Source organism: Besnoitia besnoiti, chromosome II (assembly GCF_002563875.1).
Source record: "Besnoitia besnoiti strain Bb-Ger1 chromosome II, whole genome shotgun sequence".
Classification (NCBI taxonomy): Eukaryota; Apicomplexa; class Conoidasida; order Eucoccidiorida; family Sarcocystidae; genus Besnoitia; species Besnoitia besnoiti.
The window spans coordinates 3,986,298-4,014,016 of NC_042357.1; the positions used below are offsets into that span (position 1 = coordinate 3,986,298).

Here is a 27,719-nt window from a genome sequence, read left to right on the forward strand (position 1 = left end):
GGGGAAGAAAGGGACAACACAGCACCCGCTGGCTGCAATTTTCGATTCACACCTGCATGCAGGGATATACAGGGTTCGTTGTGTCTCAAGAGCGGCTGTCTCGTCTATGGCATCCGTGCTTTGCGTAAACTCGGCAGTCAGTGGTGTTTCTAACGCCGTTCTCTGTTCAGGGGACCTTACGGCCAAATTACACAATAGTAATGAATATCCGTGTCAGCAGCTATCGTCTGCACTTTCGGAGGGCAACACGGCAACTGGGAGGTCGTTTTGGGGGCAATGACCGTGCCCCAGTCCACATCCCGCACTGATTGTTCGGCCCATGTTGTGCCCAGCCCTTACGTGTGTGTTGATTGCTGGAATACTCCAGTCAGCTGCCAAGCGCAGTTTGCCGAGGTCGCAAGCATCGCACGGCGCAATGACCTCGGCGCTGCCGCACAGTCTTCTGACACGCCTCTATGAGATTGAAAAACAGACTGTGTCCACAGAAGAATGCAAGCAGCACCCCCCGTCAGCAGGAAGTGAACGGGCACGCAGCAGGTGACACTCCAAGAAGGCGGCAGTACGCGACGCTTATGCGTGAGTCAGTCCCTCATAATCACGAAGACAAGAAAAAAACATTGACATCGACAAATTCCTAGAGCCATTTTCAGTTTGTTGGTTAGGCTGATTTGCGTGCGTAGCAGGTACGGCCGCAGGGGACTTGCTTTGCGGATCTTTACAAGAAAACTGACACATTACGCCATACCAGTGGCCTCTTGTAGAGTGTGACATGAAAACGTCCCACTTTCTCCCTCCACGCAGCATTAACCTTCTGGAGAAACTCTCCACAGGAATGTAGCGTGCTGCACCTTCGCCACACTATATATATATATATATATATATGAGGAAAACATGTCGGCAGCTGGTCCCCGCGCGTGTCCCCTTCGGTGAGAGGCGGTGGGGGGGGGGGGGGGGGGAAGCGGGGGTGGACGGACGGGTTGGATGTCACGCGCTTACGTTTTTGTGCATGCATTCTGCACTGAAAGAGCCTATCCGCTGGTGTCGCTATCCGCTCTCAACTTCAACCCATCTGCACGAAAATGCCGCGTTATAGCGTCTTTTTAGCGCCTTCTCACCCAGCTTGTCCTCGCCCGCTGTGCCTCAAAAATGCATCTTTAAAGTCCCTAACTGCAGATCTCTCACCATACGCGCTTCGTTTGCTTCCTAGGCTGTGTTGGCTGCATCACCCAGCGGTCCCTGGCTTTTTTATTCTTCTTCTGTATACCCTTCCTCGTCACTACCATACATACCCTCCGGCTCTTCCTGACCATCCTGCTCCGCATCATTGTCGAGTTCACCTGCGTCGTCAGGCGCTCGGTCATCGAGCGACCCGTCATCCGCAGCGTTGTACTGTTCGTCGGCCTCCTCCTGCTCACACCCCTCTCCATACGTGCCCTCTGCGTCGTCGGCACCTTCTTCGTATTGGTTCTCCCCCCCATCCTCTTCACCTTCTAACTTATCGAACTCGTCGTCACCCTCTTGCTGCTCGCCTTCCGCCCCCTTCTCCTCATCCTGCTTGTCAACCTCTTCAAGCATGTTGCTTAATTCAACGTAACGGCCAGTAATGCCAAGTACCTTCTGGATATCCAGACTGTACTGCACCGCCCAGTATATGAAGATGAACCCAAACACGATCCCGAGAATCAATGAAATTGTCATGTGAGTCATCACGGTGTCGTTCTGGATGGGGCCTTCACCTGCAGAGTTGCATCCATCACGCACATCGAGATCGACACCAGTGTTCTACATTTAAGGAGTAGTTCAAATGCCGATACCATCTGGAGACTCATGCACACGGAGCAAATCCTATTCCTTATCACGCGGGCAACAGTTAAGGCGAAGCATTTCGACATCGGGGAACTGTCAATAGCCACCTTGGTACCTCTTCTTCATATTACTAATGAGTGCTCATCGCTAGATAGGCAAGTAGGCTATTCCGGTGAGGGGCTGTTTCCTTCTGGATATTTGACCTCACCTTTGCAAAAGATATACGCGAGGTCACCACTCTTGCAGTCCTCTTCAGGTGATTCGCTAAAGATTCCAGAGAACGACTGAAAGCTGCGACTGCCGCAGTTGAATTCCTCCATGCCTTGCGCGAATATCTGCCCTGCAAACCACACACACCCAGCAGAGGGCAGCTCCAGCGTGACGCCTCCTCCTCATACCGCTCTGGCACTAAGGTCGAGCACTTCCTCATACAACCGTGAAAGGGCCCGCGCTTGTCTCCGCATTAGGGTAGAGCAGCGGTGCCTTAGCGGATGGGCGGCGCTGGCGACGAACTGCTGGAAGAGCGAAGAAGAGAGACGTACCTGCACCGTTTCGGCCGCATATGGACTCCATGATAGACTCCCATTTCTCTCGGGAGTTGGACGCTTCTCCGCGAGAACAGACTGTGGTTTTTCCCGGGCATTTACACGATTCGGCCTGCATTGCACCACCACGCATACTCGCCGTCAGTGTGTAGAGGGGATGGCTGCATCGTCATAACACTGTACCTCGTGCACGTGACACCATCCCCACACGGGCAGTACTGCAACGAGACGTGCAGCAAAGAGCTCAAATCTCTAATCTGCAAGCACTCACCCTGGCTCCGCAGCTGAGACTGCGAGATGAGCCAGATGGCGTTTCCTTCCACTGCCCTTCCGAAACACTGTGAACAGTGCGGGCGTGCGACACGTCGGTCCCGGGAAACACAATAGCGGCCCGTGTTCTCGATACTCGGCTCTTCCCGTGTGGCCACTGACGGCGGCGCCCTGTGGATAGGCACCGGTAACCTGGAGGCGAACGGGGACGACTGTAGTAGGCCCAGGCACACCTACCGATACCTTTGTCCCAAGCAAACTCGCTACTTAGTCTCGCCCCAACTAACCAGCAACTCGCTCTCCCCTCCTCTTCGGGGGCACGCGCTTACCGCGGTGTCATAACCTCGTTCCGACGTTCTGAAGTCGGCCATGTTCACGATCGTGCAAACCGTATCCTCTTGCCCCGGTAGAGGCGTGTCAGGATCCCTTGTTGACGTCGTTGTGCGGTGCGGGGTCCACGGGCTCAGCTTGGGCTCCTCCTTGGGCATGAGGATGTGAATGTCCCCTTGTGCTGACACGCCAGCTGCGGCAACGCGGCGCAAGACGACCGTATCGGCGTACACAAATGGCGTCACACCAGAACATCATCACGCGTGGATGGTGGTCCGTTCACGCAGTCCCGTGCGGCACATAAAATGTCTGTCACAAAAACTAAGAACTGGCCCTCTGTAACCTTATGGGGCGTACGCGTACATGTAGACACTTGTCCAGTACCAGGGAGCGGAAGACTAAAACGCTCAGTGCAAGGCGGCCGCTGTCTTGTGTGTTTTGCTGTATGGTGCAACTTCCAACGGCCAGGCGGGGCTCTAGTCTCAAGAGCCACAAAACACGGCTGACGCCAGCCTGACTTACGGCAGTCGGGGAGCCAGTCACAGAGTCCAATGGCGACCACACTTTGTCCTGCACCAGATTCACACACGCTCCGGAAGAGTACATACGAACTGAAGTGAATGGCGAGTCTCGGGCTACCCCCAATGTCTCGAGCGACAACCAAAGCATTACCCGAGTGCGAGGTCCGCGTGTGTCGCTGTGCAAACAATAAGGTGTAAGTTACCAGCCTCAACTACCACAGCTCATCCAGTTCGCCGCTGAGTTGCGTTGAAGGCATCTCATCGTTGAAGCATTCACTCATGACGGAAGCAGGTCCGGCTCATACGCGCTTAGTAGGCAACACCTGCACCAGGAGGCAGAAACCGTACTACCAGGCGGCACGATCTGCTAGTTTTCCATGTGAGGAAGACACTTACCGTTGGACGAGTCCCGTTCTGCGTCACAAACGCCACCATTTTCAGCGGAGGACAGAAGTCTGCGCTCTCTGATTCGATAACTATCATTGCCATCTCCTGCAGATTTGCAGGTGAGGCTGCATTCACTCCACTCGTACCACTCGGAGTACTGGCAGTCCACGGCCTTTTGCTTGCACAGCATCATGCCATGGCCGAGTTTCGCTTCGATGTTCATCTCGCAGTTGTCCGCGTAGTCAGGCGCAGTCATGGATTTCGCAACGCAGTTCTCCCATGCTTCATCACTAGCGATGCAAGCGTTCAATAGTTTCTGGCAAGCTGCTCGGCAATCCTTTTGCTTCCCTGCCTTGGACTTCGCCTGGCGGCAGTCAAGCGAACCTATCACACAGCAGGAAAACAACGAGCCTCCAGCTTCACGTATGATTCCCTGCATTTCTACCAGGTGCGGAATGCGACGCTTCTGTGGCCTTGTGATAGCCGTGCCTGTTGAAGTAGACGACAGTCTCTGAAGGGTCACGCCAGCGGTTGCCCGACGACGGCGCGCCGAGAACCCACCAGAAGCCGAGGAACGACAACGGGCGAGTCATAGCCCCTCAGCGGAAGCCCTCTCTGTGCAAGCGCCCTTCCGGAGGAAAATAGCGTCCTGAGCCGACTCGCTGCTACTCGAGTAACGGCCAGACTGGGGCTGACGCAGACACGCGGTGACCCCAGCGTGTCCTGTATCTCACGTAAAAAGGCGTGTATGTCGTACCAACAGACAGTGCCGTGTTCTTCCAGAAAGGCAGGCCATGCTCGCAGAACTCGTTCATCGCCTCAGGAGACGCGAAATCAGTATAAGTTGGTTGGTCGCCGCCCGGTTCTGTGCCTTGGCTGATGGGGCAGTGCACGCGGCCGAGATCTGTAGCTCCGAAGAAGACGGCGGAATCCGCAGAGCCCTTCGAATCAGGGCTCGAGAAAAACGCTCCCAAAGTCCCGAAGGGACAAACAGACGTATTGAGGAGCTTAGTCCACTCGTCCGCCGATGCCGCAGCTTCCTCAGCAGAGCAAGGTACGTTGTCTGGCGAGGCGCACATGCACGAGCCGCGTCCATACTCTTTGCCCGTCGCCAGAAATGAAAGCGGGTTGCTCTTATCCACTTGGCGCGTCCTACTCAGGAAGCAAACCGGAGGTCGCATGGCCTGTGCTGGAGAAAACACACCGGGACAATTCCAGCAAGCACCGTGCAGCGGATATACTTGACCCTCATGGTCGAGCCACAGCCTGCTGTTCGCGCGTCCCATTTCCAAAGACTCAGGGGCTGTCCTTCTCTGAGCAGCAACTCGGCGGAAGGGAAGGCAGCGCTTTTGAAATCAGCGTCGAACACTGGCTGCCATTGCGCGAGCTCGTGAGGCGTCATCTCCTTTCTGTCAACGGCTGTAGGCTGTCCTCATGTGCTAAGTTCCTGTCGTACTGCGCCTGTACGGCTGTCTCTGGCTGGTCCTGCTAACGCCAGCTTCGCCTTTTGGATACCTGCAGCCCCATCTTTCTTGTACCGACAGCGTCCAATACCACCAAGACCTTCGATGACGCATTCCCACTGTGTCATGTTCCTCAACGCGGCTGTCTTCTTGCACTCTTTCACGATGTATTCGCACTGCTGCCGGCAGTAGAGGAGATCTTCGGGAGAAGAGTATCGCGGCCCCACTAGGTTGCAGTCTGCAGAATTTCACGTCCTCACAAATACACAAATGCAGCCCTCGTTCGAGAGTGCTCGAGACCCAGGGATGCGGGTGACCAAAAATGCATTGAAAAAACACGGCCGTCTGCCCTAGAGCGGATTGGGAATCAAAGTGCCAGGAGAGAGCCTTCGATGACACTGCGCTGCGCTCATCCCCCAGAAGCGGCTATGGACGCCGGTTGGCTGAAGTGTGTTCTCAACTCCTCGCGCTAGCAGTTACGCGTGCCATGTGGCATACAAAGGACATTTTAGATCAATCAGCCACCTTCATTCAACACCAACAGTTCCACACGTTCATCTGCAGCCTGCCCAGCTCCAAATTTGCCCTAGCCGTCATGCTGTGCCATATGGCTGGGCTCATCACGGCACTGTCGCCAGAAGAGTCTTCGTGCCACGCATGAGCGGAGAAAGTCTCTCCAGACCACAGTGCACCAAGAACTATTAGGGTCTCATACCCTGACGGCTGTGTCAGTCTCACTCACTCGGTTCGACGTCGAGCTTGCAAGGCGGCATCTGTCCTTCGCAGCTGCGTACATAATTAGCTGAAGGCACACATTTATCGTACAATCAGAAGTAAGACGTATTAGGATACGGGGAAATACGATGTTTACGCACAAAGTGAACAGAAAAGTAAGCATCGCCTTGGCAGGGGCCACTGCGGTAAGGGGAAGACGGGTACTGCAAAGACTAAAACACTAAAACCAAATGGCAATATCTTCCTTGATAAATGCCGCTTTTGCACTGCTGCAATCGGGATGCTCCACGTACAGTGGGGTAATACCGGTCCTAGGAAAGTACTACGTCTTCCCGCAAGCTCGGGTTAGGATGTCTGACGAACATGTTTACGGTGCGACTGTTGGATTTACGGTTACTAACAGCTCTTTGTCCAATGATGGACTGATGTCGAACTCACAGCAGTAGTCTTTGTCCTGAGATAGAGTTTCTGGGAGCCCGAGTTGAAACTGTCTTCCCGTAAAGCTCGCTCCCGGTTGTGCACATCTGCAAAAGCAACGAAATAGAGAACACGCGCTGCTTCACGCGAAGCTGAAGCGAGAGCTGATGACAACGGGAAGCAGCAAGCAAGCAAGGTACACAGCGTTCCACTCTTCGCAATGGACCCCCGGACGGTGGCCGCTTTCCGTCTTTTCAGATCGAGACAAAACCCAATCTTCACGGTTGGAGCGCATCGTTATTCGCACAGAGGTTGCGGTCGGTTGGTAAAGTGGCAATTACCGGCAAGCGGGTGCTTTCCCGATGGCTTTGTAGACCCAATGGCCTGTATCTTTCTGTGCCTATTTATCCGAGACGAGACAGCACTCTATTTTCCTCAGCTCCTTGACACGCGCATTCTCGCTCGCCGTCAATCGAGACGCGTGGGAATGAGGCCACCGTGCGACATGCGGAACGAGAACAGATTACCGCCCAGAACTTACGGCTGCGTACACCCGGACCAGCCGGAGCGTTTACTGCATGATGATGGCGCTGATCTCGACGCCGTTACCATCTTACGTGACCGCGGACTCGCATGGGTTTGATCTTCGTCGTCTGCGTTCACGGTCCCGGCGTTCGCTGACCGTAGGGAGAAAGTAGCTCCATCGTCCGCAACCTCTGCACCCTCTGACGGTGGCGAACGACTGCTTTCTTCTTTTTCCACATCTTCATGCTCCGGCGCCGCGCCCCCGGATTTCGGGTCTCGTTCGCCTTCCTCACCGCTGCTGAAGCCTGGCGTCTCCTCTTCCGCAGTGCTGCGCTGCGCTTCACCTCCCTCACCGAATCCTCGAGCGACAGAGTGCCCGACTTCAGCCAAAGAAGGGACAGGCGTAGGTGACGGCGCCGCGGGCCCAGACCTCGAACCTGAAACACAACCAGCTATTCGTACTATACGTTAGTCCGCGGGCTCCCTTCGCGCAGTAGCATCAGCGTTCAGCAATCTCCCCTGATGACAGTGATCCGCTAAAAAGCGAAACCAGCTAAACTAGTGGATATGTTCAGTAAATCTGCACTGCGAGGCTTGGGAACGGCCGTTTTCGAGGCAGGTCCAAGTGTTCAGGCTACGGTACCGACCGAAGGCCCCTCTGTGACCTTCGACGCATCTCCTCCCCCCACAGGTTTCGTTTCTGATACCACACGTACGCCGCGAAGGGCCCTTCGCCGCACCCGCAGAGCCCAGAGCGGTGCGCCAAGGGTTGAAGCGGCTCAGTATTTGGACTCGGCCTTTTTCTATGGCCCCACCCCAGTCGGGTGAGGCAGCCGCGCGTCGAAGCAGCAGATATGGAATGGTGATTTTAGCGTCGCTCATTCTCCGCGAGCAAGGTCCCCAAAGGCCAACACAAGAATGCAGCTGCTCGAGAGGGAGGGGGAGCTCAGCTCAGGATACTGCATGAGGTTAACTACCACAGATCTAATCTACACAGACGAGACGCGCTCGCGGTCAATCACAGCTGCCGGCTACGCCATGTATCTCTGTAAGACTGCAGCGAGGTTGCCGCTTCCGAACGAAACATGTGGAACTCACCTCGGCACGTGGACTGGTCGTACGCGACCAACTCCTCGGCACTGCACACGCCGTTGTGGTCCATGAAGACGTGTCGCTGCTTCGTACGAGTTAGGACAGGCGGCTTCCCAAACTTCAACACTTTCTCCTCGCAGTCACTCCAGTCACCCCATTCGCTTCTCCAGCAGTATTTGGAACACAGCGGCACTTCCTCGTCTACTTCGCATAATCTGTGCTGCAGCAATGTGCAGTCTTCGCCTGAACCGCGACGCGGAAGGAAAACTTCTCTAGTCCTTCTCTTTATCGCCCTTGGTCCACTGCAAAAAGAGAACCGGTCACGGGAAAGGTGCGCCACACTGACGCATCTGCAACTGCGTGCAAGGGGCCTGGCCTCTCGAACAGGGAAACCTCTCGCGCGTTGCCCAACCACCAGACATCCCGCATGGATAGATCGACTCTCGCCACTGGCTCTCTAGTTTCTCTATGGAGGATGCAAGGTGAACCTCAAGAAAACATATTTGAAACATGCCGTACAGCGTGGACCGTAGTGGCACAGGAATAATACCACATTTAGAGAGAACTCACAGCATGCAGTGCTCACACAAAGCTCTTCTGTGGAGTGACTCGTACAAGGACGCAAGTGCGACACCGGCGTTGCTAGCTTTACTGCCTCCCAGCTCGTCACTGCCCCCTACCGCTCCAACAGATTGTGCGAGCTCCTTGGCTGCGCTGGAGACAAATTTGGGAGTGCGAACGTCTCATTTGTATATATGAAGGAGCGCGGCAGTTGAATGCTCACGTGTTTGAGTAACAATGCTCTGAGCATGAGCTCCAGCTGGTCCATTCCCCTGCGACGCAGTCCTGATTCGCCGGCCAGTCCCATTTCGATGTTGAAGCGGTAGTTGTAGTGGTGATCAGCTTGCCTACGAAGCAATCACACACGATGGCGCAGGCGGTTCCCGCTTGTTCCAGCCGTCGTGCCCTCGGAAGCATATCTGCCCCTCGTCGAAATACAGGAAGAAAGCAGATGGCTCGCTAGGCCCAGCAAATCCCTAATCATAGGAAAAGGCAGCATATCCAACTTGACGGTTAAGGGGACGGTTCTTGACGGAACCGCAGAGTAATGTCCACTGCCAGGCGTGCGCAAGTCACTGCAGCGGTCGCTCTACAAGGCAGAGCTCTCGTAAGCCAGAAGTATTGCACTCAGGTATGTACAGGGCCTAACACACCTCGCTAGCTCTGTGGTAGGAGCTTACTGGGGCAGAAAACGTAGTCGTACTCCTGGGTGCACAAGTGGTGTCCGCTTCGGAGGACAGTGTCCCCCACAGTGACGTCATCCGCCATATAAGGAGGCAAAGGCAGGTTCTGCCAAGTCGAGCTCGAGAAATCGGGCAGGCTGCCGCACAGGTCTACCGAAGTCAGTTTGAATCCGCGTGCGAGTCCTTTCACGACTTTCGTTTGGCCTGTACAAAGCGATCCTGGAGGAACCAACAAAGGGCGGAGCCACGCAAAAACCTTTGCGGTCGAGTTGATCCCAACGGAGTGCTCCCACGAATCACGGGGTTGGACGAGTGGAAAGCAGGAAGTGGTGGTTTCGTCGCTCAGACAACAAACCGTGAGTTCCGGCATTAACGGGCAAGAGACTGCGAACCCTTTAAGACTTCTCGGAGGTATCCAGGTGCGCGAGCAAGTCCCGCCGTAGCCACAGGTGCAACAACGCTAATCCATCACCATTCGGCTCCCTCCCTCTTCCGGTCCCGTCTAGTTAGACTTCATAGGTGAGCGCTACCTGTTTCAGACAACTTGCACTGAAACATACCTCTGTGGCCAACACTAGACGACCAGTTGAAAAGGTCGAACGTAGCCTGCTCTTTAGAGCATGCAGGGACGTCGTACGGGCACTTGCATGTCATCGTTACGGGATCCCACCCTCTCATGGCTGAGTACTCCTTTGACTCCATATTGACGAGTATGCACGCGGCAGTTTCTGCGGCCACAGCAACAGGAGTTAGCATTGCTTTTGCTCCCACGTATGAACCGCGGCGATGAGCACATTTGATTCCAGCAAACGCAGACTTCGTTCAAATCGCAAGGTGAACCGAGCAGCTTTGAGTACCCTCAGGCTTGCCTGCTTCCAGATCTGAAGCCAGAAACGACGGAGATGGACTCCGGGTTCCTCGCCAACTAGCTTGATGCTGGCTGATCCACCAGCCAACAGAAGAAAACCTACTATCGATTGGGCCGACGGTCGTGGTGCTTGTGATGGATATGTTCGGAGAAGCTGCAGAGAAAAAGTGCAGAAAGACGGGAGAACATATGCGTAGCGGCATCGTCTGTGTCAGTTGGACGGGATCAACAGCGCATCGGAAGCTTGTTAGGACCTCTTACCGGGCAGCACGCGGCATGCGTCCTTGAGTGCATGCGGAAAACGCCGCAAGAAGCATACCCACATGTTTTCGGAAGTTACGCTACAGGCCTCCGTGACTGCAGTGCACTCCTCTGAGCACTTCGCATCCGTGTGGGAACTGGCCTGAAGACATCAGCGACAAAGTTAGCGCAGGAGCAAAGCTAGGCGGCGACGCGCTCAGAACATGCAACAGCTCTCCGAACAGAGAGTGTGGAATCTGAAAGCCCACAGCTGTCTCAGCCCGAAGTCGTGACGCTGATTTGGGGAAACGGGCTCTCTTCAATCTAGGGAGAACACATCAGGGCGCAGCGCGCCCTGCACTGCACGCACGAGCTCCTATCTTGGGTAACGTTTTGACAGACAGCAGAACCGCGGATCGTCGTCGTCGGCTCGCCCACAGTGGTCCTGCGAGGCTCACCTTGCTTGTTGCGCCACTACAGTTGGGACGAAAAGCTGCGGGAAAGGCAGGTATTTGTCGAAAAGAGCAAGTATAGACCAGAAGCGCTTTCCAGCGTCCAAACGCTCTTCGTGGCTCGCGGCGACCGTAAAACTCAGTGCCTGGAGCTAGCCTGCAACCTAAAAAGGATTCGCTGGACGAGAAGCGGCTCGGCCGACAACGTAAAGGACAGACTGCGGCTTGCCCTTCTTGGCCCCCGCGTGGCGCAGGAGGGAGCAACGCCGAGAACCACCAGGTTCAGAGCGCGCGTGACTAGCGGCGCGTCCAGCCGCAGGCGCGAGGCGCAGCACGGAGCAAGGACGTCTGCCTTCAAAGGCGCTCGGGCCGCAGACTTACAGGGCACGTCCGCGGAAGTTGGCCAGCTCGCTCCTGCGCGCACAGACAGACACGCCGGCGCAGCCACGCGCGTCTGCGCTGCGCACGCCGCGTCCGGGCGCGCAGAGGGAGGCCTGCGTGGGACTCGCGAATGCCTCTCGTGGCCTGGCGACGCAGGCTGTCTGCCCCCAGCGGAGAGCTCTGACCGCCGCCGTGCACTGAGACCAGGTCGCGCAGGTCGAGGCCGTCCTGGGCGTCGGCGCGCTGGAGGCGACGGGCCGGTCGCTTGGACGGGGCCCTTCGGCCAACGACGAACAGGCGGGACCTACCGGTTCTCACGTACAGTAGCCGCACGCTGGACTGTTTAGCCGGAAGTTCATTGCTTCTCCGGAAGGAACGTTGTTCGCAGTTTGAGTCGAAGACTGTGTCGATGACAGGAAACCACCGGGACGCTGCGCTTCCGTCAGCGTCCGACACTCTGAAAACTGCTGCGTCCTCGTCCTCAGCTTCCGGCGTCTCGACCTGGCGTGTCTTCGTGTTCATCCTCAACTGTATGGCGGCAGTGCGCCCGCGAAAGTCGTCGCCTCCCTCATTCTGCGCCTGCGGCACTGACCGCACTCCCTCGTGGGCGCCAGTGCTGGCTTGGGTTCGTTCGCTCCCGCCCACAGGGAAATCCCAGTCAAACACAACGCCGCCTGAAGGTGTGAGACGTTCCCCAGCGGACCACGCAACCGCCTGCCGGGAGACTACGGTGGGTGAAGTAGTTATAGGAGCGATGAAGGTGCCAAAAACAGTTGTATTGCCGCCTATCATGACTCCGTCCGTCCGTTCCTCATCCCAAGTCTGAGGACGCTGTCCTACAATCGTCTGCACGCCATCAAAGGAGGGTGCGAGATTTCGATTTTGCTGTGGCTTGGCCACTTCCGAAAGTCGTTGTCAGCACCCTCGCGAAGTAGAATGAACGACGCCCATCTCTCGCAGTTGACTGCGAAGCGTACTAGGCGCGTTTAATACACGGACGTCCTAGTTCAGCTCCAAAGCCCAGGGCTACAGCGATGCACTCCACACCACGGGTGGTACGCAGCCGCTCGCGAGAGCCGCATCTCCTCGAAGGCATTTTGAAGCATCCTAGTGATTAGCGGGACCTGCTAACCGAGTCGAGAACTAGCCCCGCGACCGAGAGAAACTTACCACGCAGCACAGCTGTGCAAGCCTCTATCCAACTTGCACTGTGTAGTTCGGCTCCGCCCTTCCATCCCTTCCATCCCGAGAGGGCCTTGTTGCTGCGACTGCTGAGACCCACCTGCTTTCCTCCCTCTCCATGAAAACACTTGGCTCACCTGTAGAGATATGCCGTTGAGCTTGCAGCCCACGCTGCACTTTGACTTCGGGATTTCATCAAATATCATGTATCCCACATGGATGGCGTCTGTGGCTGGAATTTGCCCAACGCTGGCCACGCGGAAGTTAGCTTCGGTGTTCGTGGCAGAAGTTACAATGGGGGCAGCAATGTATCTCTCTTCGTCGTCGGCGCTCGAGCTCTGCGCCTGTAGGAGAACGACTGGCTGCACATGGAAGTAAAAAAAAGCAGCGGCAATACCTGGAGCACAGGAGCGTGGCTATCCCGTCGCACAAGACTCCCGCCTTGCGAGCTTTGTTCATGGAAAAAACTTCGGCACGGGAACAGCGACCAGCCAGCGGAAAAGAGACACCAGCAGGCACGTGGGCGGGAACAGTTCCCACGACTGGCACCTGTAAGTAAAACATAATGCCTTGATGGAATAGACTCATGGGGTTCGACAATCGCACATGCACGTGCAGAAGTCCGAGTATGCGCAGCGCCGTTTGGCGGTGTTCGACAGTCCGATGCGCTGGAAAACTCTGCACTCGTAACCCCAGCCGTCCGTCGTTAGACGCATCGCTTTCGATTTAACCCCTTATTCAATGCTGGTACACACGCCCGACGTAACACAGTTTTTTGGGAGCTTTTGTGTGCCTCTGGAACCACTGATACACTGATGGCGAACTTACTGAATCTGATTGCATTGGGACGAAATAACGTATTACGCCTTCGTGATTCCCGTAAGCCACTGCGACGCCGACTCGCACGTAGCTTTCGGACCCTGAGACGACGAAATTTCCTTCACTCGACGCTAGCCATCCAACAATGGTATACGGATACGCAAAGCCTGTAGGAACACAACAACATGTGGAACGCGCACGACCGCACCGAGTAGTCTTTCGATTTACGTCCAGCAGCCTAGCCTGGTCAAGTTTTTGGTTATTAAACTGAAACGGCCGCACTCTCAGGCTGCGAGGCCTGCGCTGTAGCGAGCGCTGTGGATGTGCAGCATCGTTGTTGCGTCTAGGGAACCTTACCAACAGAGCAGATATCGTTGCTCAGTCGAACTTCAAAGCCCGTCGGTTTGACGTTTCTGATCTGAACGAAGCCTGCTGCGTTCGTGGACGCCGGTATACCTGCGCAGGAACGAGGCAAGAGTGCGAGTGCCTCAGCACAAGGAGAAGCAATCGAACGTGACAGCCTGCACCTTGAAAGGTGCAGAGACGAGGCTGCCTCACTAATACGATGCATCCGAGGACCAAGCAACGCGTATCACAGGAATAGTGAATCAGGGCCCTTCCTAGGGGTTAAGCGACGAGTTGCGACAGAAAAGCGCTGGAGCACACCTCGATGTAGTTTCTGACATAGCCTCCACGCCGTTTACCAAACGCCATCCGTATCCGAAGGATGTGCACCGTGACTCCACTTAAGCTGATTTTTGGACTAGAGAATCGGGTCTGGCCTACATATATTCACGTCCACAGAAAAACTGCATTTTAGTATCACCGACGCTAGAACTACACAACATCCTCAAAGAAACAGGCTGTCTCCCACGGGCCATTAGAAGCACGCGGACCCGAGAAGACAATAGGCAGTTCTCCGCAGCGCCCAGCTCCCTTGAATGAAACTTACTAGTGATAACGACCGGATTATCAATGTGGTTCTTGAAAGTAACCTGCGTCCACGTCTGTTCAGCGACAACGTAGCCTCCCTCCATATTCCCGACTGCACAGAGCAACACCACACCTTCAGTGTCCCGCTACATTAACCGTGAGCACGATCAAGAAAAGAAGGACTGCATTTGATGCCGTGATGGTCTAGGCACCTCTGTGTTCCTCCTTCCGAAGCAGCTGCAGAGCTACGTGCACACGGGCGCGTTGCGTGTATGCTGCCTCCCTGGTGCGGCGGTTGAGCTCAGGGCAGAAGCTCTGAGAGACAGTGAAGCTACGATACTGGAAGACCTTCCCTTCGCAGGCTGGGCAGGCCCTGAGCAAGAAAGTCATCGCCTGAGCAGGCGAAAGAATGCTGACTTCCAATATCTGGGTCCACGAGCTCTGCACGCCACACAGCCAACAGGACACAGAACTTGCGAATAGATCGAATGTCAATCGGGATGTTTAGCGCTGCCGACAGCGAAGGTACAAAAGAAACAGAGGCAATACCGACCATAAAAATGTATTCAGCTCGCGTGGTGCCAAGGGACGCCGCATGCGGTTTGCCAACATCGGCACCGCCGTTACAGATCCGGCACGGACAGGTGGCGCCAGAGGTCCAGCGCTCTACAAGCGAAAATAAAATACGCTTGGTGAACCGCCCGCCTTCGCTGTCTCTAAAAAGCAGTCGTCTCGTCACCACCAGCACGGAGCGATTGGCATTTCCATTCATTCTGTGGTTGGCAGATTCCGTCTGTATTTTGCCAGCCTTGGGCACGATCTGGGGAAGCGATGAGTCAATCGAACTTTTCTTCCCCAAGTATGCCCACCCCCTACCCACCGCCTTCCCCCCGCCAGTGCGGGGTGTATGTCCTGCCATGCAAGGGCCCTGCGACGGTACGGGAACTCCAGGGACAAAAGAACGCAAGACAAGCGGGACAGTTTTTCTACACTGGGCCTCAAAAGAAACAGCTGCCAAGCATAACTTACTCCGGTGTATTGAGCAATTCTCCATGCCCGGAACTGTGGACACCTGCTCTTGGTAGCAGAGGAACTCGCTGGCGTACAGGTTGGGGTTTTGCTTCATGATGGTCTTGCACTTCTTGGTCACCGCGCCGCATCCAAAGCGACACTCAAAGTTCGACGTGAGTTCCGTGTACAGGGACTCCACTTTGGAGCAGTCTGCAGTCTCATCTGGTTGAGCAACCGAGCGAAAAGACAGTGTAGCAATGGATCGAGCCGCTGATGGCTTACTCGCATGAGCGTGCTTCATCGACTGTGAATACGCTCTACTACAGGCCACACAGAGTTGCAAAACAATCGAAAACGAACCCGTGTTGTAATTCACTGGTGCTGCTCCACTTCTGCCAGAGGACAGCGCGGGTGTGGAACGCCCATCCAAAGCACATCCAATATCTCAGCACAGCGGGAATACGGTCAGCAAAACCCCCCGTTGTACGTATAACTAGCATATAAAAGAACGTTCTTGGGAGACGTCTGGCTCCGCCGTTTCCAACTCGCTCGCTGTCACCTTCAATCATCCACACAAGGTGTCGCTGCCCTCGTTCGACAAGAAATCATGACGCAGTCACAAAGGCGGCAGCGGCCCCTTTGGGCTGAGCTGCATCCGGGCTCGCCTGCGATTACTAAGTCAAGCCGACTGCTCGAGAGGTCATGCCAAAGAGGCAGTCGTCAATAGCATCCTCCAGGAAAGTTCGTCCTACGTTAAGAGCGTCGATGGCGGAAGGGAAGTCTCTCTTATGACATGGTTTCTCGTGTTCGTCGTAAACACTCTCCGAATATCAACTCACCATAACGGACGACCCCGGTCACCGTGGAAGTGCCTGTAGCGGAGTCAGACCACAGCACATCTCTCTGTGGACTGAAACCCGGGTTGGAAAAACCACCCTGGCACGTACGTGCACTGCATTGGCATCCAGGTATTAAACTTTCCGCGAGTCCTCCAGCGTTCCCCCTAACTTGTAACAACACCTACCGCGACAAAACACGCGCTTGTAGCGCGGGTTGCCACAGCCATGGCTCGTCCCCATGCCGTAGTCGGCCTGGATGGCTTTGCTCGGTCCAACGACGCGTTGGCCGCTGAGGACAGCGTAGGCGTCTGATGCTGTAAATATCTTTTCCCACTCATATTGAGTCGCAGCGACTTCTTCTGTCGTGCAAGGCATGGAGCCATCCGCGCAGGAACAGCTCTTGAATGCCTCGACGAAGGGTCCAACATCCTTGGTAACGAGGCACGTGGTTTTCGCCACGTTAGGGATGTAGCAGTGAGTCAAGGACCTCGCTGCGCACAGCCAGGAGTTCGCCGAGTCTGCGCATTCCGTCTGCAGGAAAGACAGGCAGTACATCCCCGGCGGGGGGGGGGGGGAGGGGGGGGGGCGGAAGAACGGATATCTGGACATCTCCACTACGGTCTTAGGGGATGCCAACTTCGTCGCGGCCCCGTGCAAGAGGTGGACTCCTGTAGCTTAGAGACTCACACGGATGTCAGCGGCCACTCTGACGTCTAACGGACAATCAGGCGTACTGTCCCCTTTCCTGTATTACCGCAGGCACTAACTGGCATGTGGTCTAAGACTACTGCTCTCCACACGCGGCCGGCTACGATGTGGCGCCGTCTTATAATGGGGCACCCTCCTCACGCGTAGCTGGGAAGGGTGGAAGTCTGATCGCCGAAACACCCTACGAACTTGCACACGCTCAGCCTGTGCTTGTGCCGCATAACAAAAGGATCTACTTATTTCGTTGAACAAAAATCGTACCTGAAGCATCTTCTGGCACTCCTCAATGCATACAGCGTCGTCGACGGACGTTGCGTCGGATTCGACTGAGAAGGCCTTCTTGCAATTTGCGACTGAATGCGAGGCGACACCAAGAGGACATGTAAGCAAGTAAGATTTGACTTGAAACGAGAGAAGTTCTGGCACCCCTGCCTATCCCTGGAGCACATATTGCTTCAAACGGGGGTCGCTTTTAGCCCCGGCCGCTGAGCTGCCGCCTCCCAAGGATCGCGATTTCCTCCAGCAAGCAGGTGATAGTTACGCGGGACAGAGTGCGGAAACCGAGCCACGAATGCTTGTATATGGAGACGGCACTAGGCCTGGGTACCAGTCTCGCCCTCCTTGCCGCCAGCGCAACTGAAGGAGCAAGCCCTTGGATCCGACTTGTTTGCGAACGCCACAAGGCTGCGCATGTGCCCGTGAAACGAGGAGAAGCGCGGGCGCCTCACGCCAGCCCATACGATGAGCCGCACGGAAAAAGCCACCCGCTGCTTTGCTCGTGCATCGAGTAGAGGACCGACCGCCTGCGCTCGCGGACGCACTGGTTGGGCCTACCTTGAGGGGGGGCAGAAGGCTGATCTGGGACGGAGGCTCTGCAGATAGGACCCCACACACGAGGAAAGTCACGCACATGCTTAGGCAGGGACACAGGCACACACCTGCAGACGAGAAGCCTGCCCCGGCGCCCCCCTGGCCACTATCCGTCGGTGCCGTGCGCATCGTGCTCGACTAGTGAAAGTACGCCGCGGCCACGTTCAGATGCGAACAAACAAGGACGTCTTTGTGAGCAGCATCATACCGCATCCCGCTTTTTCCGTCCTCGCCACCATCACTGGACGGTCACGGCGTTGTTGCTCCCAGCAAGCACTGCTACGGCCCCTTGGGGCTCTGAGGCTGCTGCCGGTGTCCTTGCGTGTTCAGGCATACCGTTGCAGAGGACTCTTAGCCACGATGACTGGCAGGTGTTGCCGCGGATCGCAGATTGTCTATAGAATCTGCCTCTGGTGTAGTACGTGTAGGATACATCGTCGGCAAGGAGGACGGATGTCTGCATCTCCACGGTCGATTTCCACGTCTCATCGGCCTAAGTGGCGCGAAACAAAAGCAACACGTTGACCACAAATGCGATCGAAGGACCCGATGACACATCTGCTGTGCGCCATCACACCAGGGTCTCGGGGCAGCTTCTCCATGAAGAGCCACAGTCTATTGCGCCCTCAGGCGTGGCGTTCTAGCAAGGGCATACTCCCGCGCAGATTCTGGACGCGAACGCAGGGGCTTGACCTCAGGGGGCGACCACTCATTCTACGAGCACCGCTCCATCACGGGTCCTCCCCCGTCAGTGCAGCACTCCGAGAGAATCATGACTGTCACCGTTCCTCGCGAACAGTACACTTTCTGCCGCGAGTTTTTCGCGAAATGTGTCTCGAACAAATGAGGCAAGAAGGCTGGTGAATGCCACTGAGCATCGACCGGTCACAGTCCTACAGAGCTCTGGGCAAATGGAAACGAAACCGAGATTGTCTCCTGCTGCGCGTCGGGGCGGGGCCGGAGAAGGACAGGCCGCCTTCACTGTACGTTGAGTGCGTTCACACTCTGCGCTCAATGAGGCACGTGCCTCAGATGGAAGTACACGGGATCCACGGTGGCAGCACTCAGGCACAAAGCGTGACTGAACTACCTTTCAGAACTATTCGGAGCTGTGTTTGCTCACCTCAGCTTGATCCATGGTGCACGGGTCGCCCATGGACGCACAGCGACACAGACTGTCTTCCTGGTTTGAGCTTGGGATGGCTTTCTGGACTCTGCAGCGAACCTTTGACGGGTCTATTCCTGAAAAGCACCGGACACAATGCCTGAGCATGGGGAAACGAGCGAACCATCCTCCTTCCACGCGTGGGGCTTCTGCGCACTGAAGTATGTAACACAGGGCTTTCATGTTTGGTGCAACTGAACTGTGCCATGTAGCTTATTGCAGAAGACGGAACTGTAGCCACGCAACAGACAGAATCCCCAGGCTGTAGTGGATGAAGAGGTACGAGGGCATCACGCGACGGTAAATCGGTCTGCGGCACTGTCGACATTTATAAACTGCATGTCAATTTGGAGACTCGCCTCAATCTATTCACGTGCGAAGCTGCAAAACCGCATCCAATCATCCCTTCCCCCCCTTCTCTACCTTCCCTCCCGCCCCCCCCCCCCCCTCCCCCACGCAAGGCGCAGCACGGTGTCCGCCGCTGACACTCAGGCAGCTGCGCGAAATGTGTAGTTTCTCAGGCCATGGTGGCATCGATACACAATGAAGGGCTATTATGTGCGTACCTGGAGAGCAGTTGTACCAGAGGCGGATGCCCCATTCTCCCTTGCACGACTTGCATGCCTCCTCTCGGGGCAGAAGGGCGTTCAAGTCTAGAGTACAGCCCTCGCTGCCGTTGAGAAAATTGGCTCCGCAGGTATCACGGACCTTTTCTGTAACGTCCGCATAGTTGCACATGGACGACACGTTACCGGAGCGAATCGTCTGAAGCAAAAACCACAACCACACGAATGCATTCTTTTCTCTTGCGAGTCCTTCCATGTGCTGACTGAGCAACGTAAGCGTTGTCACGTTGCACAGGTAGCATGGACGTGCGGTGTTCAGTGCAGCCTGATTCTAGTAGCTAAGAAGTACCACGCGCGTACAAAGCCTTGCATGAATATGTACAATATCGTGGACGTCCTGGCATGCGTCTGAAGAGGTCCAATAATGCATCCGCGGAATAAGGGGGAAGGGAGTACGGGGGGTGGGGGAGGCGGGGGGGGGGGGGGTGGGGGAGCGCGCGTTAGTCACGGGTGACAGGAACATCCACAGGGGTGGAGAATGCTTATCTTTATGGCCGTCAGAAACGCTCTTCGGTGAACAAGTTAGTTCGAGCCGCCTATCCGCGCAACGGTTGGTATGGATGACCCAGCATCCTGAAGAGGAGCAACTCCCCTTCTTCCTATGGCCGTTCATCGCTTACATCTGAGCATCCAATGAGAGCCTGGAAAAGTTGCGGTTCTCCGATACTTGGGCACAGCTTCTCCAGCGTCCCCGTCGTAGACCAGGTGTCGTATCCTGCGCAGCGGACAGAGGGCACCAGTGTGAGCGTGAACGCAACACGTGTCACAGCAATGTATGGACAGACGTTTCGGGTGTATGGTCGCATGTGCAGGCCTCGAATGGGTCCGGGATCATTTACGCTCGACCGTACGCCTCCGCCGATTTTCCCCTGGGTGAGGGCCTAGCGGATGCCGGTGGAAACCAGCCACGACTTTGGACCCATCTTCGGTCGAGGCCAGAGTAGCAAGCACACGGTCCCGTCGCAGCAGGCCGTAAGCGCCCAACGCGCAGCACGGAACTGCGGTCTGTTTTGCAGAAATACTACTAGCCGTCCTGGCAAGTGCCAGGTTGAGGACACAAATGACGAGGGAGACTGGGCGCCGGGTGCCGAACGGCGGTCACTGCCAGGCGGCCACTGGTCATTCACTGAGTATGCACTTCCAGTGCTACCACACTCACGGTATTGCTCTGGCGGGTCGAAGCGATTCCTCTTTTCTGAGAGACAGACACTCACAGGGGTGACAGAGTAGGTGAATGCATGAGTCCAGTCCCCAGGAGGAGCAAGGTGAAGCAAAGGAAGCAAGCGGCTTAGTGCTCACTGCGGCGAAAGGTGGGCAGGATTGCGACGGGCGGAAGCCTCTTGGTGTTATGTGGTGCTATCTGGTGGTAATATCCTTGCAATAGCGCCCCTGTGCGAAATACGTTAATGACTTGGAAAGAAATAGTCGTGCGGTACTACATTGCTGCGGTCCCAAGATAGTACCTGTCGCCTGACTACAGGGAAGCCCACGTGAGTACTGCCCGTCAGCACTGACTGCTTATATTCTCTGTTCAGCTGCCTGCCTAGCGGGAAAGCGGATCTCGCATGCAGGAGAGTAGTGAACAGTAGTAGAGGTGCACCGTGCCTCATAAGGCATACGCTCATTGCCCACGACTGTGCCACGATCGGTCGACGGGACCACGGTGGCAGCGGGAACTGACGGGGCTCAGAGATCGCCTTGCCAAGGGCTCTGTTCGAGTTTGGAGCGTACCCCACGTGCAATCGCGAATCGACATTCTCCCGGAATATGTCAGCTCTGACAACGCTTGCAGGGAGTCCTCCTGGACCATTTCGAGGAAGTCTTGGTACGGATTTGTTGCTCTGATGTAGTCGCCCTCAGTGTTCCATAGCTTCAGACACGCATACGTACACAGCTGTTTCGAGACCGATCCAAGCGGCTTGTAACAATCGGGACCTCGATTCTTCCACTTCGTTTCTGGCTCCGTTCCTGTAAAGCACACACATGCATTTTCAGCGCCAGTTTATCAGTGGTTCATCGGAATGGAAGCAAAGGGATGACACATGGGAAGATTGTGTACAACTCTTCGCTGAGGACTGCAGTAAAAGGCGTATCGCACGAGCCGGCGCTCGGAGCTTGCTGCAGTGTAGGTCCAGTCTGTGTAGATACGGTTAGTTTCTTAAATTTCGCTGGAGGAGATCGTGACTACGGTCCACGCGTGAAAAAAAGACGACTCCGAACCCTAAAAGGAAGCGTTGAGCAGAGGCTTTGTGCATCGCTATCTAACACTCGTGTTTCAGTATCCTATGAAGTAACGATGGGGTCGCTCATTTGCTGCCATTACGTAGGGCCGCATGGACCACGGGTCCACACAACAGTTGGAGTCCCTCTGCGCCTCTTTTCATTACCCATAAGTCCAGTGCTTGTTTCACGCAGCACATAATGGACAGCGCCGCCTTCAGGTGACGCTGGTGATCACAAGGGCAGCGCGAACGCCACCGTTTCAACGTAGTGCCAAAGCGCCCTTGGGTCACGGTTAAGCACAGTATCTCGGTTCCAAGAAAGCATAGTACGGGCTGACCACCAACCCACCTGCAAGTAACGTTCCAGTCCGTCTGCATGCCGTCTGGACTCTGTCTTTGTGGCAATCTGCAAGCAGCCACGCCGTCGCTAACCCTCCTGAAAACCTGTACAAACGTAGCAAAAAGGGGCAGGATAGCAAAGGAAACCGCGAACCGAAAATAACAGAATAATAAAAACGAGTTACTCGGACGACCGTATCAAAAGCATTTCCTCCCCGTAGTGATGTTGAAGCCTCCCTGTCAGACAGAAAGTCGTTTGCAGCCCGGACGGGGGAATGAAGCGTCATACTCGCAAAGGCCGTAAATTCTCGACTGCATAAGACGTGCCTCTCAAGCCATTCCGGAAAAACCCAGGTTTCCCTGTTTCTTCTCCACTGGCGGACCAGCGCTAACCCGGGATCCTTGACAGAGCGACTACAAGATGTTACAAACTGCGTCTCGACGATCAACATGACGAGCCACAACTGCGGGCCTGCAGGAATTGCCGCTACCTGAGCTGCGACCGCGAGGCCCCAGTGCAAAAACTCAGCTCTTGGGTCTCTATTTGCCACAGCTACTGCGCCAGGGAGCACCTGCGTGCAATTATCACTTCTAAGCAACATAGTCATGCCGGAAAAAGTAGGTGCACTCGTTGTTACTCCGGCAGTCACAGAGAAGGAAGAAGGTTGCTACCTGTTGCAGTGCTACCAAAAAGTGCGTTCCCAGGAGAGGCTAGATGTGCACACACAACGCGAGTGCAAACGCTGGTTGCACGCTCGCATGAGACCAGTGATCTCGTAGAAACACAGTCCAAACCAGATATCGTACCCTCGGTTGCCTCGAGCAATGATAACGCCCCCCCTCTCCGAGGCCCTGACGATCTCGGGGGACAGTATCGCCTCCTCCACGCTGCATAGCGTCATATCTTTTCGACAGTAGCACCCGCCTGCAGAGGAAACAAGCCAGACGCGCTTGCGAGATTGGAGACGTAGAACAACGGAGCGATCCTGTCCTTCGGTCTCCAGCAAGACTAAACACCACCCAGGGTCACGCTACGTCGCAGATGGTCTGCCTGCGGGCCTGCGTAGCCATGGAAGTAGGCTGTCCGTGAACAGGCCGGTATCGACCTAGCTACTACACGGAGTTCATGGAGTGCTCGTCAGAGTGCCAGCTACAGGAGAGCTGCCAGAAAATTCAAGAGACGGGGGACTGCGAGAAAAGCAAGGCCACATGGCAGCTTCCTTCGGCAGAGATCCACGGAGAGGCAATGCAACTTGAAATTGCACAAACCTCCGCAGCAAAGAGAGTGCGGCTCCAGGTGGAGGACCAATACAGGCCTGTCGCGCTGATGGAACTTCTGCTGTCTCCACGTTGGGTGTATCCCTCTCAAATTCGTATCACTTTTTGACTGAGCCCTTTATTGAGGTGAGACGCAGCTTTGAGACAACCCTCCCGAACGTTGCACATCGTGCTTCTGAGCATCGATGAGCTGTGTTATGGCTTCAGCAGAAGGCGCTCTCAGCGTGGGGGGATGGCAACTTCACGCGTATTGCTACCGACGAACCGGTTGCTGCGGAAAAGCACAAAGGAACCACAGGCATACCGAGGATCGCAGCGAGGCGGCATTGTGAGAAGTGGATGCAAGTTGTGTTCGGGAGCCACTGCATGAGGAATCCACGCATCATGTCGACCTGGCATGGTGGTGCACGCAAGCCTACAAAGTGCGTTGTACGTACGCACGAGATTCGTGGATTGGCAACACCGTATCCAGGCGCATGTTCTGAGAAAGCGATTCGAGAGACCGTTCGACAACAGAAATACGAGCCGCATTCGTTTTCAAGCGGCTTTGTCAGAACGTCCGCTGTGGTTCTACAATCCGCTCTCAACCAGATGCCGGAGGTAGCGAATTGGAGGGTGTGTAGAGCCCGCGACACTCCTCGGGTGTCCCACTTCGTTGTACGCACATAGGTCGACGTCGTCGCTTGCCGGAGTGACGGGCAAGCATTGCTGGCCCTTTGGAAACGGCGCCTCTGCAGCAGCGCACCACATGAGTAGTTTGGTACATGTCAAAGATCCGGTGGTGCAGGACACAGAGCACGTCGGCGCGCACACGGAAAAATCTATGGAGCAGAAACGCACTGAAGAGTGTCCCCGCGAATCGCCCACGGCACAACAAAGAAGGCTGATACGCAGGCTACGTCCTGCTGTAGCCACTCGCTTCCCGCCGACTGCGGCCGATCTCCGGTTGTGCCCCCGCAGCTCTACCGAGAACTAGCTGAACCCGCTAAGCAGCTCCAACTTTAAACTCTGGGCCTGTGTGTGCATCAGCTGTCTTTAGAGCCCATGACGCTACACTACTTATCGCAGCTACCCCGTGACGTGAGAGCCGCTCCCCGCACTTGTCCTTCTGCCCGAATTCGATGGTCGAAGACACTAGAGACACCGCACTCAGTGCCATTCCAGACCCATGAGATGACGCAGCAGTCTCTAGGGAAGCCTGGTGAAGACCGGGAGTAGGGTGCCGCATCATTCGCCCCTCCGACTCCCAAGCGAAATGTCTCGAAGGCCTTGGTGAGCATCCACTGACGCAAACCGCAGCCCCCGAAAGTCACCTCTCATAAACACAAGCCTCTGTATAACACATCGCTTCCGGAAAAAAGTACTAGAACGCGCTACCCTCTTTGCAGTAAGCTGCACCACGCGGGGCCCTATAGAAATCACGGCCGACATAGCAAACGCCACGAAAGAGCTAAGAGTCAGGCGGCGCAGGGCACCGCGGGCAAATATGTTGCTCCCGGCAATGAAAACTAAGCAAGCAGGTGACTAAACGCCCGCATGCCGCGCTTAGAGCATGCTGCCACCAGGTTTCTCCCTTGATCTAGTTCAGCAGCATTTGGGCCAGTCACCTTTCTGGCAAAGTGCCTTACAGTGCAGCGACCCCCGGACCCCCCTGCCCCCCCCTCCCCCCCCCCACACCCCTCTGCAATCAGTTATCGGTGTCTTTCCTGCCGGGAAGCCACAGGCTCGCATATTCTGGTGACTTCAAGGTTCCGAAGTGAGGACTTCAAGATCACTGTGCAGTCGCAGACGACTTACCGAGGTTGCAGTTGATGAAGAGTGCCAGGGTCGGTGGCGTATAAGATATGCAACTGTAGTTCTGCTGGAGTTCCCGGAAGTCCTCGCGCGTGATGACGCACGCAACGCCCGGATTTTTGTAAGCGTTTCTGCAGTGCCTCTGGACCTTCCGTGTCACGTTCAAATACGTGCACTCGTATGTCCTAGCCACTCTGCCCTCAACTACGTCGGGATGTCCAACGTAGGCGCCAACTACGTCCACTATGGCGTTACTTGGGCAGACCGTCGTGCTGTCCCACCCTCGGGTGCCGAGGGTAGACAGCTTCAGTGGAATGAAGTGTTCTGCGGCACACAAGCACAAACAAAAAGTTCTGCCGTAGCATCAGCAGGCCTGGGTCGCTCAGTGCAGCCTGGGTCGCCGCTGTCGCCTGTGGCGTGGACACAAACACCCGTTTCTCCCGCGTATCCAGTGTGGCAACTGTGTCGTAGTGCGCTGAAAGAAAGGCAGCGCCGCAACGGTTCTGCCTGCGGGCAGCGTGCACAGGCTTGCTCGAGGGCGGAGAGCAGCATCTGCATACGAGTGCATGAACACCGCCCCCCTGTCTTAAAGCTACTCTCTGATCCAAGGCCCTCTGTCCCGATCGGCATACTTCACGCCACAATCAGGGAGAAACGTCGGCGCGCTGCAACAAATATCGATCGCCGGTGCACCTGTGTGCAGGGGAAGGAAGGTCTGAAGTGCCAGGCGGGCTCGCTCAAGCCGGAACTGTGGCGGACCAAGGTGCCCCCCTTCTCTTCATGAGACATCTGAAGACGTGTATCCGGTGTGTCAAATTCCTCACCAAATTGTCCGGCCGCAATGTGAGGCGATCGCGGCTCTGCAGGTAAGCAGAAAATAACAGATATTCGGGAAGAAAATCCTCCTTTCGGGTGGGGGAGGAACGGGGTGGGGGTCCGTCCAGTCTCCACAAGAAAGGCCACTTAATCGGAGGATTACCGAACGCAGGGCTGAAGCACAAACGTTTGTATTCTCCCTTCTGAATTCCACACGTGTCTTGCGGCATCACTGCCACATCGTCGGTATCTAGTGCTGGCGCAAGCGCCAGAACTAGTTTCGCTCACTGCAAGAAGGAGGGCGACAGTAGTATCCCGCCTTTAAACTAAAGAAAAAAAAGTTCTCTCAGGTGAGCGACCCCTGATTCCACGTTCGGCGGGACACTCTCATCCGCAGGCAGCGTTTTTTTTCTGCAGGCCGCCCCCAGTGTATCTGCCGTGGGCAGGGAGTCTGCTCCGAGGCTGATTTCCCTGCACAGTCTATGAAGTCCTCAATGATGACAAATGAGCTGTTGGGTAAACAACTGTCCGTTTGCGCTGTGGGTAACGGTGTCATCCGCGTTGCGTCACACGGCACGCCTCATGACTTTCACTCGCTGTCATCGCACGGCGGAGCCAGGAGTGAAGACCTCACCGTAGCTGCACTGAGTGCTCAGGTACAGGGTAGTCACCACCGGTAGTGAAGTGATTTGAGAAATCCGGGAGGCCACTGCAAAGTCCTCATTGAAGCACTCTGCGGCGTTGTCGCACTCAAGATAGGATCTCTGGTTGGCGTTCCACATGGCCTTGCAGACGAAAGTGCAGAGATCCTTGTGCACAACTCCTGGAGGCTTTGTCAACGCGTAGCAGTCTGGACCGTGGTTAGAGTCTTTTGACCCTCTCCATGGCCCGGGCCGAGCAGAGTTGGCAGTTCCAGAAGATCGAGTCAGAGCGGGGTCTAATACGGCCTCAGTTTGGCGCGACGCCTTCGGAGAGCGGAGCTGCCTCGCTAAAAGCAAAAACAGACGCGAAAAGACGCCTCTTTCAAACAGAGGGGAGGGTTCAGGGCAGTTCGATGGTTGATGAGCAGCAGTGTGCATTTCAGGTTGGTAACCGACCAGGCTCTCCCTGGACGCAAGTCGGGACCGCTCTGCTGTCCATCGTAAAGTACCTCGCTCGAAGCCCGTTCAGAGAGACTGAGTCCGGCCGGTATTACGAGGGCGCAGCGCGCTAAAGTCAGCGATTTATTTCTCGTATACCATAGTTCGAGTACCGGGCGATATTCGCACCAGCGCCCAACGTGTGGCGCAGAGTCCGGTAACGCGCGCACGACAGCTGGCGCCAGAGACACTCAAAGGCGCGCAGGGCACCACACGCTTAGTGTTGGCCTGGCGTTTAGTGACTGGATGAACGCCTTTTACACCTGGTATGCATGGATAGTACTCGACTCTTCTACAGTTTAGCCGGGTCTGAAAAACATGCCGTGTGAATCCTCGGATGCGCCACAGTCGCGCAACTTGGCGGCACTGTTCACTGGAACGCGCGGCATAACCGGAGTGTCCGAAGCGAACACGGTGAAGTCTTGCCACCTTCAAGCCCAAACCAAATCGTTCTCCGTAATGGTCCTCCACGATCACACGTCCGGCACGGGAGCGACGAACGATGTACGCTGGCGCGGGCAGTTCTTACCCCTCTGTGAGCCTTCTAAGAGTGAATGCTGAGCCGCTGCGCCGCTGCCCAAACAGGCGAAGAGAAGGACCGCGAAGGTTAAAATCCTGGCAAGACGGGGGAGGGGCGCCAACTGGGAGCGCCGCCCCCCGTGGCCGCTGCGCCGTGCGCCGCACCCTGCCATCGAGGCGACA

At 55.8% G+C, this 27,719-nt stretch overlaps 1 protein-coding gene across 1 annotated transcript; it reads right to left on the reverse strand.

Annotated features, from left to right (window-relative positions):
• Positions 1-1,245: 1,245 nt before the first annotated feature.
• BESB_039220 (uncharacterized protein) lies at positions 1,246-27,709 on the reverse strand (the record flags this gene model as incomplete). Its single annotated transcript, XM_029362508.1, has 42 exons — positions 1,246-1,736; positions 2,015-2,146; positions 2,349-2,463; positions 2,951-3,144; positions 3,474-3,521; positions 3,869-4,243; positions 4,617-5,048; positions 5,375-5,560; positions 6,061-6,124; positions 6,496-6,581; positions 7,092-7,436; positions 8,098-8,393; positions 8,876-8,999; positions 9,333-9,554; positions 9,896-10,063; positions 10,465-10,606; positions 11,277-12,122; positions 12,596-12,820; positions 13,287-13,444; positions 13,635-13,733; positions 14,230-14,322; positions 14,628-14,651; positions 15,240-15,443; positions 16,061-16,093; positions 16,246-16,591; positions 17,030-17,121; positions 17,497-17,640; positions 17,975-18,131; positions 18,762-18,880; positions 19,370-19,568; positions 20,050-20,144; positions 20,589-20,624; positions 21,161-21,397; positions 22,001-22,095; positions 22,798-22,915; positions 23,573-23,660; positions 24,369-24,551; positions 24,646-24,677; positions 25,066-25,386; positions 25,887-25,922; positions 26,513-26,866; positions 27,547-27,709. The coding sequence occupies 42 exons, from the start codon at positions 27,707-27,709 to the stop codon at positions 1,246-1,248; spliced, it is 7,917 nt and encodes a 2,638-aa protein (XP_029221473.1).
• Between the last annotated feature and the right edge of the window lie 10 nt (positions 27,710-27,719).